The 12,700-nt window shown below is 36.5% G+C and overlaps 1 protein-coding gene across 1 annotated transcript in view; it reads left to right on the forward strand.

Annotated features, from left to right (window-relative positions):
* Positions 1-7,352: 7,352 nt before the first annotated feature.
* LOC107739679 (insulin-like growth factor-binding protein 2-B) overlaps positions 7,353-12,700 on the forward strand; it is a 23,689-nt gene continuing 18,341 nt past the window's right edge. The window contains exons 1-2 of the mRNA XM_016551876.1: positions 7,353-7,368; positions 7,442-7,753. Coding sequence (XP_016407362.1) covers positions 7,353-7,368; positions 7,442-7,753 — 328 coding nt within the window. The remainder of the gene's footprint in view (positions 7,369-7,441; positions 7,754-12,700) is intronic.

Raw genomic sequence — 12,700 nt, forward strand, 5'->3', positions numbered from 1 at the left:
TTTTTACTACAAAGTGTCAGAAGCAAAGTAGATTTTATATTAAACACATTGTAAAACATGTCAACCCTCTTCAAGTTTAATTGCTGCCTTAAAGTTTTAAGTGCAATCAAGTTACAGCTTAGTGTTAAGTGCATTACACTTCATATACAGTGTGGTCAGAATTATTGGCACCCTTGGTAAATATGATCAATGAAGGCTGTGAAAATAAATCTGCATTGTTAATCATTTTGATCTTTTACTTAAGGAGTCAGTCACTTATTGATTTTTTTATCTGTTGGTATTTGATCGAATCAAAGATGTCATGTATCTAAACTATATGTCCAGGACCTCCAGCAGAAATATAGGCCCACAACATTAAAAATACAGCAGTATATTAAAAGATCAAAATGATTAACAATGCAGATTTATTTTCACAGCCTTCTTTGATCATATTTGCCAAGGGTGCCAATAATTCTGACCACGACTGTAACTACTTTGAATTCCTTTATTTAAGCAGAAAGGTCCCTCTGAGATACAGTATCTCTTTTACCAGGGAGTTCTGGTCAATATGGACATCCTTACAGAAACAAAATGAAAAAATCATTAAGAACAATTAAGAAATGATGAAGAAAAGTCAGATATTCTGACAATTTATAGGTCATGTTATTTCACAATATTTTATGACAACTTCACAGTAGCAACAGAAGATCAAAAAATTTGAAGAAATTAATTTATTCAGCAAGTTTGCATTAAATTGACCAAAAGTGAGAATAAAAACATTGTATAATGTTAGAAAATATTTCTATTTCAAATAAATGTGCTACTTAACTTTCCATTAATCAAAGAATCCTGAAATATATCATGTTTTTTTTTTTTGTGGAAAAAATATGTTTTCAACATTGATAATAATAAGATATGTCTCCTGAGCACCAAATCAACATATTAGAATGTATTAATGGCTACTGTCAGCTTTGACATCACAAGAATAAATGAAATTTTTTTTAAAATATTACAATATAAACCATTATTTTATATTGTAATATTGTACAATATTACTGTTTTTATATAAATAATAAATAACTGAACCAATACAACAAAAGTTTATCAGCACAGAAGCAAGGACAGCAGAAAACAACAGCTAATGCTTGAATGCTACATTTGACAGAAACAAGACGTCGACTGGCTGTCTTCTGTTTTTGTCAACTAGACTGACAGCCTTTATCCTTACTCAAATGCACAGTGGTGATAAGAAACTAAAAAAGCTGCCCAGTTCAAGAGTCATTCTTCCCTTATGGATATAGAACCCAGCCCAGATCATTAACCGCCATACGTCTCCGATTGAAAACACATCTACTGTACAGGAAACCTTATTAAGAGAGGAAACACTCGTACATAATAATAGGAGCTATAGACCAGCCATCAATCTGACTCAAGCGAAAACAAGAACCAGTTGCCTGAGTTCTAATGACTGTTTGACATGGACAACCTCCAGAGACAAGGATTATGGGAATGCATCCTATTGACTTCTACTCAAAATGAACCAAATGCCACTCAACTAAACTGAATGTACTGTAATCACGCATGCAAAGTACAAAGATAAGAACACCGCAGTTGACGGTTTCATGGTTTAAAGTGAATAGGTCCAAATCTGCTAATATTGTGCATCTAAATAGTGGGGGAAATTTTTTTCCCCCAAGTTAGAAGAGTAAGTGACACAAGAGGAAACTACAGCAATTAATAACCCAGAAATTGTGTAGATTTATTACACATTATAGCTGTCAGAAGCAAGAGGAATTTTGCTTTAGAGCTCCTGTTGAATACAACACTACTGTTCAAAAGTTTGGCGTCAGAAAGTCTTTGAAAGAAATTAATAATTTTATTCAGCAAGGATGCATTAAATTGATCAAAAGTGACAGTAAAAACATTTATATAAAGCATTTCCATATCAAATAAATCATGGTTGATTTAATGAGTGCCTCTAAGAAACGTTTTGACAAATTTAGTCAGGTTAGCGACTTCAAATCATTGAAGAATACTCAGAAAGACACCAAGTTTGGTTTGAGGCACAAATTAGTAAGTAAACTCGATATCCACGGCCACAGCTGTATTTTTTAAGTCGTACTGTACTTTGGATGGGCAAAATGTGCAAATATAAAGTCTACACTTTTGTACATTTCTATCTAAGTGGTTAGCTCTTGGCCAGAATCAGCTGCAATGTGGATCAGACTATATACTTCAGAAGTCAGGCTACATGAGATGACCTTAAACCCAAAACTTTCTAGACCCGGATCAGACCTTCCTTAAACCTCCAGGTGGCACTCAGACTCCAGTCCTTCAGTAAGCCTGATAAACCTCTCTCTGGTTTTTTCTGCCACTCTTCCTAGAAACCCAAAGGGAAGATGTCCAGGCAGTTCTCCACACTCAATGCAATTATTTATATCTGGACACAAAGAGGAGACTGTGTATCTTGGCAAAGCCGAGGGTTCAACCCTTTCAGTTGACTGGCCGCAGTTCACAAGTGCCAAACAAATTACTGTGTGGTGGGAGCCGGATAATTAATGAAACATGGAGAATGCAGAGAGAGAATGATGTCCTCATATCATGATCTGGGAGGAAAGTTTCAGAGGACAAATGAAGTGTAAAATTAAAGATCTCCCAAAATAGAATAAAAATTAGGACACAGACACTATTATTTATTGTTTCACTCATGGAATATGCTTTATATAGCCGGACGACTACTGAATCTACAGTACGCCCAAAGAAATTCAATAAGCAAGTGCTACTTTAAGATCCGTTTAACACATTTTATGTTGTTAAAACCATTTGTGGGAATTACGCTGATGTTCCCTCAAAATCAACACTGAAAATCTGCATAAAAGTCATCTGGGCCTGCAGTAAAACACGACATGATGAGCTGGCACTAATGGTGATGAGAAATAAAATCCGTAATGCTTATTCACCATAGATTCCATGTATACACTTCCTTGTGGAAAAAGCCCTGCCAGATTCTGGTGTGTTAAGAGAAGGGAAGTTCAGAGATGGTGTTAAGGGACCAACTTGTCAGACATTACCTCACAGACCAATCCAAGGTGGCTCAGACTTCATCCTTTACTAAGTTGTACAACCTCCGCCTGGAAATCCCAGAATTTACCCATGGGTCAAATGCAGGAAGCTTGTTAACAGTGGAAAAGTGTAAAAGGCATTTTTTCCCTGATGCTCTCTTGCCTCGTGTATTGGTAGCATGAAACAGGTGTCCCTTCACCTGAATACCAGTTTGCTCAACCCTTAGCTGTCTTCCAGAATCTCTGTGCCTAATGTTTGGAAGAGGAAATGGTAACACTTTATTTCGATAGTCCACTTTAGACATTCTATTAACAGTAAGTAACTTTGCAACTACATGTCAACTAGCAGTTAGTAGAGTATTAGTAGACTGTCTGCTTAATATCTTCTAACACTTTCTTTGTCAACTTATTCTACTAACCCTAAACCTACCCTAACAGTCTACTCTGAGAGTTAGTAGACATGTAGTTGGAAATTAATGAGAATTAGTTGACATGTAGTTACAAAGTTACTTATAGTTAATAGAATGTCTAAAGTGGACTATCGAAATAAAGTGTAACCGTGGAAATTTCTAATTACGGAAAACTTCACTTAAGATGAAAAAGAGACTGTTTCCCACACACACAGATTTATTTTTAGTGAGAATAAATGTCATATTTAGTGTGGCACAAGAACATTAACTCTGAGGATGTTTATACATAGACCAGGCTTGTTGGCTGTGCAGTGGGAATTCTTTGATATTCTGGTTGGTGACCTTGGAAAGACATTGTGTAATACAGCAGCTGCTCAGGTTCATGCCATTTATTTGTTTTTCCAAAATAAGTGACTCCATTTCAATCTCTCCATCTTCTCTTAAAGAAAAAGTTCTCTCGAAAATGAAAATTCGCTCATTATTTATTTACTCTCACGTCCTTTCAAGCCTGCATGTTGCTTTTTATTTTCCAAGGAGAATTTTTGAACGGCTCTTGTCCATACAAACTTCAAAAGGAACAACTATTCCTTTAATAGAACTGAAGTACAACTAGTCCAAAAATAACTGGCATAATCAATCAGCTATTCTTTTCCATCATAAAGCAAACTAAAAACTCATCGTTACATCTGACAAATGGTTTGTTAAGCGCATTTGACTGCTTGTGTTCTTTTCCTGGTGAAATACAGTGATTTGTATATTCAGGGCTAATCGAGACTTCAGCCTAAAGTCTCCAATGTCTCTTTCATAAGCCACGGGCCACACATGCATGAATAAGCCATAGAATCATAGACAATCCATTAAACAAAGAATCCTTATGCCTGACAGCTTGTTACTACAGGCTAGAGTTACTCAGTCAGCGGCTGTTTCTGTGCTCATAAATCAACAGTGATCAACAACATTCAGTCTCTACAGCAACCATGAGAGACAGACACATGGGGTAACAGAAGCCTGTTTAACAGCACAGCTCTTGATCCACACACAGAGCGATACGTGATTTGGGAACAGAAAGAAATAAACTAAATAATAAATTAGCTACAGCTGTTATTGTCAAGCCCAGGCTTTTCTGCCAAGTCCAGAAAAATAACAGTAGTGGCAGCCAAAACAAATTAACAAGTGCACACATCAGCAAAATAACTTAAATATTAAGAATTAATTAGTGGTGCATGCTAATTTAAGCATTGCTATTACTATTGGGTTAGGTTTGAACAAGTTTTGAACAAACACCTCAATATATGTATTAAACTTCGGTGCATAACTCGTCTTAACAGTAGCTTAACAGTAGGGGGTGGGGGCTAATGGGGGTTGGTGTTAAAGAATTGTGTTTAATAACCCCTACAAATACAACTCATTATATACACTATAAACACTTTAAAGGAGACAGACATGTAGATGTTTGTGAAAGATGTTTTCTCTGTTTTGGAGGGATTATTTTTTAAATCATACCCTATTTATTGCATCAAAATTTGTTAATACTTTACTATATTTAAGGGTGGATAAATTTATCAGTTGTTTATTGCAACAATACATAACTACAATAACTTTGTCTAGTGCTCTTATGAAAGTTTATAGCATGATTTGTGAAAATTTTACTATACTGAATGACATAGCATAGACTTCTTCATGGCTAGTTTTTGCACATTTCATTTCGTAGCCTACTTGCTATACAGATCTGTGTGTACTAATGTTAAATGCTACTGTTTTTGACAGCATTGATAACATTTATAACAGATAATATCATGATAATTTTTTGCGTTTCCCTTACCGAATGTCGTATATCCTGTCAGCAAAAACCTGTCCATGGACTTTTTTGATTGCCTTCAGTTTAAAGGAACACTATTTTTGAAAATAGGCTCATTTTCCAACTCCCCTAGAGTTAAACAGTTGAGTTTTACCGTTTTCGAATCAAGCAAAGATCGAAGCATAGATCATTGAATCTGATTAGACCGTTAGCATCTCGCTGCACTAATGACAGCAAGTCACTAATGACCTGCTGTCATTAGTGCAGCAGGCACAATGATATTACGCAGCACCTGAAAATAGATCCCAGCACGATCCCTGTGCAAGCAGGTGGTCACGTTGGTTATGTTGACGGAAGTTAGCCTATTTTCAGGCACTGCGTAATATCATTGCACATAAGTGGAAAAGACAAGTCCAAAAACGTTTGTAATAGCTGGATTTGGCAACACGGAGGCTGCGCCCGCGCCCTCACTCACAACTCGCTCAAGACTTGTTCACTCCGCCAGTGTCTCGCAGCGATTTCATACCAGGGATGCTAAACATTCTTGCAAACTGTCTAAACTGAATTATACATGTCATGCAGGCATTCATATGAGGAGCTTAACAGCAAATTAGTCATTCAAAGAACAAATTTTATTTTTGAACATGAAAAATTTACAGAGGTCCGGACCTCGGTGGCCTCATAGCTGGTTACGGGCCTGATGACACACACTGACACACACACCTGAACATGATGGAATCAAATCAATAACCATGACAACCACTAACTAAGGCGGGAATGGTGAAAACAAACAATTTTCGAACAATTTTCTCAATCGGATTCAAAAATACTTTGCGCACATGCAGAGTGCTGTGACACATAGGCCTATGTTCACATACGTTTAAACATACATTAGAAACCGCTTACATCTTATGAAAATTGGCACAAAAACATACCTGGTGTTTGTGCTTCTGACATGAATAATATATATCAAATCATGGCTTGTTGCGGAAAGGTGTGTTTTTACTTTCTAAGTCATCAAAATCACAAAATGTCATTAGGTTTTTTTCGTTTAAACATATTCAACGTTACCTGACGGTGCACTAAGCCCTAAAATACAATTTTTATAGACCGTATGTCAGAGACACAAGCGCGAAACCATCTTTATAATTTTGTCTTTGAACTTCCAATTTTGCGGTAGCTCTGAAGCATCGCTGTTAAAGAGTAATTAGCTGGTGAAGTAGATTTGCTTATTGTAGAGTTAACGAAAGTTATTATGAGCAATGTAATGTTAGAAGTGTAAGTCATAACAAATGTCAGTAGCCCGGAAAGATTTTTGCTTCATTCATAATTCGTACAACCTTAATTTCAGAAGCATAAATGAAAACTTCAGAAGTGTAAATGAAAACTTTAACCCATTTGTAAGTACAGATCAGCGAAAAGAAAGAGGAGAAAACAGTAAGCAAAACATGGAGTGTATTAAATACGAAGTCAAAGATTTTGCCTGCGATTTTTTTTTTCTGGTTTCAAAGACATTTTATTCAGTTTCAATTTATATTTTCATAAGTTTCTTGAAAAAAAAATACATTCATTTTTATTGGCACAAAAGTAATTCCATACCTTTAACGCTGTGGAAATACAAACAGAAGACAAAGAGCGGAGCTACATAAGGTCAATAGCGCGCGGAGCTACATAAGGTCAATAGCGCGAGAGAAACTTCTATTGTTCGCGCCGAAAACTTATAGAAAATCGCAGTCAAGTCAACGGATAATAATTGCTTTTATTATTATAAAAATAAACGTAATTGTAATTAGTTTTTTTTGAACTGTTAGTAATTTAAACTTAAGAAACATAACAGTACTGCCAACCATAACAAACACACAAGCTAACAAACATTTTTTTTTTCTTCCAAAACAGGCAGCGTATCTCTCGCAGATGAAATAGCCAACAGTCGCACCTTTTCGACTTATTTATCTTTTTTACTTTGACTAGCTTTTGACGTGATGTCATTTCGGAGTAACATGACAGCAAATAGGACCCAGCAGAGCTCTCCGGCGAACCTCACCTGTCCCCAAACGCACTTTTACTTTTCCACCTGAAGTCGCCTGCAGAATCCAATTTTGTATGGATTTTAGAAATTGTAATTTTTATAGAGCAATATGTAGCTTGTGGAAAAAATATCTACATAACATGGTGCTCCACTTTTGCTAAAGTTAAACTGTTCTCTTTCGGGGAGATCGTGTTCCGCTGCCCGAGCTGCACCGCGGAGCGCCAGGCGGCGTGTCCCAAGCTCACCACATCTTGCGAGATTGTCAGGGAACCGGGTTGCGGTTGCTGCCCGGTTTGTGCCCGGCAGAAGGGCGAGCTGTGCGGAGTCTACACGCCGAGATGCGGCAGCGGTTTTAGGTGTTACCCAAGCGCGAATTCAGAGTTACCGCTGGAGCAGCTGATACAGGGATTCGGACGATGCGAGAACAAAGTGGACCTGGAGCCCACCATGACCGACCAGGAGTCAGGTCACAGTGGTGAGTCTCAAGACTTGTTTGTGAACATGAATTGATGCACAGCCACTGCCGAAATGTATGCATATCACTCGGATGATGCTGCACTTTGATGTCTCCTCTTCTGTCCATGTGTCAGGAATTGGGAAATCAACCCTGAGTCAAATATTAGTGCAGGGTCTTTGTTCTGGCACCCTTTTCTCCACCATCTTGTTTGATTATTTATACAGCCCCTTTGTTAGATCACCAACTTCTGTCTTAACTGCCTCTGGTGCATCTGCTCATACGTGCTTGATTTAGTTTATATCAGTACATAATGGAAATGCAATGGAAAACCTGGGAATGTCAGGCAGTGATAAAATTGGGTTTTCTTTGGCAAAGTCATGGGGCTTAATCCATTAGGCTATTAAAAAGTAATGGTTATTCATGTAAACAATATATGTTATATATATATATATATATATAACATTTGTGGAAAAAATATCTACATAACATGGTGCTCCACTTTTGCTAAAGTTAAACTGTTCTCAACTTTGTTGAGTTGCTGGACACACCCACATCCTGTCACCAGCGGTCACTGAGTTCAGGTCCTTTCATCAATGCAGGTCACTGCCGGTGGGAACGGGCTTTATGCAGTAATAAATGACTGGAAATGTCATGGAAATTTCTATAGTCGCTGCAGGTCCAAATTTTACTAGTTATGTTAAGCCTATCTGGTGGTCACAAACAACTGGAAAAACTATGGAAACTCATTGTCAAAATTTGTGGAAACCATGTTATATTTACTTGAATTTGGATGGATAAAAAAGCACCATATAAACCACGCTTTTATCATTATAGTCGTAAGGTTTTGATACAGTCAGATTAGATCAGTAAGCAGCAGCCTTAGACTTTTGAGGTCAACTGCTTTTGTAACCTCATTTAGAAGCAGTTGGAGAACTATAACATTGTGGCAATGTTTTTGAAACCAAGGCTTTTGGGTGCAGAAGGATGACCAGTGAAATTCAGGTGTCCATGGGACCATTGATCCCCTCAGTAAGAAAACAAGCTTATCACCTGTTAAACTGTTGACACTGTGATGTTTGCCATTCTTTTATTTGCATTAGCCGTTTTTCTTCCTTTTACAGCATCGTGCATTAATGCAGTGGTCCCTGAAGAATAAGATTTTTTTAGTCTATTTTCCTTTAAGGTTGAAAGTGACCTACAACAAGAGTTTTTACTAAGGTGGCCGGGTGGGAGTGTCTGGATGTGGTCATGTGCATATGTCTTTGAAACTTTCTCAGGGACTAGTTCTTTTTGAATTGGGAAATACTCCTATTTAAGTGTATTATGCACAATACTGCCTATTGCCTTGATAATATCATCTGTATAATCCCATGAGGGTGTCAACAGAGGCCGTGTCTTTTGCTGTAGAGGCCAGGATGAGCAGTTCCAACCCTTTGCCATGCAACTGAAATATGTGATCTAGATTTCTAATAAAATAAAGAATTTTCAAATGACTGATGACTAAATGGTGCCAAATGCCTCTGCTTTGAAACTAATTGGCAGCCGTTATCCTGTTGTGCTGTTGAATTTTCCAAGAAATCAAAGGGCGAAAGGCTAATGTCGCCTGGCAAAAATTGGACTTTTGCACACTGAACTTTGAGGCCCGTCCAGGCACCCTTTTGAATATGCCCCGCTACGCTGTCCGAGCAGCATTTGTGTGGTGTATTTTGGGACACCAGTAAACACTAAGCAACAGGGTTGCCCAGCACCAGCAATTAATCTGCTTATTTCCAAGCCTTTCCAACACAGGTTTCTAATAAATAAAAAACACTGCCAACTCTAAAGATAGTTAAAGTTCACCATTACTCACAATCATGTTTTTCTGGCACTGCATTATTTTCTTTGTTGTTCTGTGAAAAATAAAATGTTTGATTTTAGGCTGAATGTCAAAGCTTCTGTTTTTCATACAAAGACGACTGCAAATGATATTTGTATGGCTCTCGAAGATTTTGAAAATAGCAGATAAACTGTACGTTTGCCAATTTTCAACCAGTTTTGTATTGTTACAGTGTTGGTAGTATATGTAAATGAACAATGTGTACTCTTTCAATGTGTACTCTGTAGCACCGATTTAAAAAAACAAAAAAAACAGCCAACATTTATTAAAACCCCACATGATGAATTCCCATTTAAGTCACATGGACTTATTAATTTATACTTTTATGTTGCTTTTTGGAGCCTAGCAATATAAATCACCATCTACTGTGATTGTGTGGAAAACAGAAGCTCAGATATTCTGCATTAGGGCTCCTTAATGTTTTCTGGAACAAATAAAGTAGTAGTTGGAGTTGGAAAAATGTAAAGGTGAGTAAATGATGCCAAAATCCTTTAACTAAATGTTTAATCAAAACTCCAATTGGCAGATCACTTGGCAGTGAGGTGCATGGTTGGTCAGTAACTTACACATTTGTCTGTCTTTTCCCCACTGTTTTCTGTGAGAAGAATTCAAAATCAGCATCAAACCAGTTAGTCCTGTGAGTAGGATTACTGAAAGTCTTGTGGAAATCTTGTTAGCCAAAGGCCAGTGTCCATTCTTGTCCAGTACTTTTGTTTCTGCTTAGCAGAAAACGCATGTTATTGCTGATCTAATGAATGGCGAGTATGATGTCTATTAAGGCTCATTAATGCAGTGAACTCTGAATGAATGTTGTGATTATGAAAACTCACTACAAGGTGCTACATTCAGGACCTCTGATCCTCTTGTTTGTGTTCGCTGCATGCCTTTGTGTTTTACTGCATGGCCACTCATCGGTATTGCTTTAACAAAATGTTGTGATTTGGCACCCAAGCATTGCATCTCAAATGAAGGCTCATTCCGCACTGCGGCTGGTGGATTAGATTCAAAGTCCTGTAGTTTCATCTCACTGAGCATCTCTTAATTATCTGAAAACTCACTGTAGATTTGTGCATGGCCTTAACTGTGAGCATAGTGCACCACCTGTAGTTAGTGTTGTTCATAGGCAGCTGCCTCAAATATGATCCAGCATGCATTAGGAGCTGATGAGAGGAACATCTTTAGTAATGACACTTAACCAGTGCACAGATGCTGGCTTACATAATGTTCCCTTGGCTATAACTTTGGATCGGTTTCAAGAAGTCTAGAATAGGCTATGTTTTATCCATATCCAGGGTTTTGAGAAGAACTATTTTGCAGTGTGTGTGAACACACAACTGAGGACCTCTGTCATCATTCTGACCTTTAGCATGGCACTTAAAGGATAAGTTAATGCAAAAATGGAAATTTTGTCATCATTTATTCACCTTCATGTTGTTCCAACCAAAAAGAACTGCTCTATTTCCAAATGACGGCAGTCCATAAAAGTATATACAACTTCTTTAAAAGTCTCGTGTTAGTTTATTGTGAAGAGCAGACTGAAATCTAAGCCATTATTCACTAATCTAAAGAGTTCACAAATCTTATGTCATTTTTTAAGTGAACACAAGATGGAATATTTAGATGTCATACAAGATTTGATGGCAAACACCATTGGTTATTGCATGTAATGCGTTCTGCAGTATGTTTTAATATATTCAACTGCATTATGATATTTCAAAGCTATAGCAGAGGGGAATATTATTAATATTAAATAAGATGACTTGGACTTGGAATATAGTGCAAATTATATTTGTGAACTTTGGTTAGATCAGTCTTCCTCACACAGAAGTTATCATATGACTTCAGAAGACTTGCATGAGTTGTATAGACTACTTTTACCATATACTTTTATAATACTTTTGAGCATTTGGGGGATTGGCAATTTGTGTGGAATAAAAAAATCAGACTCAAAATTCAGCCTAACATCATTTTTGTGCTTCATGCAAGAATGAAAAAGGTTTGGTACAACATGAGGGTAAATAGTAGAGTAAATAATGAAAAAAAAAAAAATTGCTTCATCATCATGTTTCTCAAAGCCAGTTTATTTTTTTTAAATATCTATATACTATTATGGTATTTATTAATATTATGAATTGGCATATATTTTTTATATTTTTAGTTTTCATTTTAATTTTAGTTTAGATTTTAGTAATTTTATATGATGTTTTTTCTTCATTTTAATTATTATTAATATTATTTTTTAAATATTTCTATTTAGCTTAAACTTTTTGAAACATTAATTTTCTTTTATGCTTTTCATCTAATATTTATATTTTTTACGTCAGTTTTCACGAATCATTCTTATAGTTAACTGTATCAACACCGCTCAAAGTGAGCATCAGTCAATGTACAATAAGTTGCTTCTGATAGTCGAGTCAAGTCACCTTTATTTATGTAGCGCTTTATACAAAACAGATTGTGTCAAAGCAGATTTACAGTGTTAAACTAGAAAATAGTGTGTCGATAATGTAGGAGGACGTTCACAGAGTGCGTTCTGTGTGAATGGCTTGGTTTCAGTTTTAACCTATCTTCTCTGCATTGAGCTTCTATATTTCTATAATATTTTGAATACATAATGAAGCAACTGCGCGTCTCGTGGGCTAGACTAACAAAACATTCAAATGCAACAACGTCACTTACATCAATACCGCATCTCGTGCTCCACTGATGACGCTCCCTGACGCACTCCTAACATTTGATTGTACTATTTTGCATTGAAATGCATGTTTCATATCGTTCGGTATCGATAATTATTGACATTTTTTTATAACGTTTTTTAAAACAAAGAGCAATAATAAAAAAAAAGTTTAAATTTAACCACTGTATTTTTAAATTAACCCAATTTATTGAGGCAAACAACAAATATGTTTTGTTTTAACAGTCAAACACACAATAAAAAAAATATATATATATCTAATTTCTAATGTTTTATATGCCGATTAAATAGGTCTTAAGGAAACTTTTGACTTGTCTCCCGAGGCCACAGGAGGGCGCCATTCACTCTGATTGTATTTAAAAACATATGAGACGCAGTGAAAAGGAAGGAATAA

Source organism: Sinocyclocheilus rhinocerous, unplaced genomic scaffold (genome assembly GCF_001515625.1).
Source record: "Sinocyclocheilus rhinocerous isolate Xijiao unplaced genomic scaffold, SAMN03320098_v1.1 scaffold1482, whole genome shotgun sequence".
NCBI lineage: Eukaryota > Metazoa > Chordata > Actinopteri > Cypriniformes > Cyprinidae > Sinocyclocheilus > Sinocyclocheilus rhinocerous.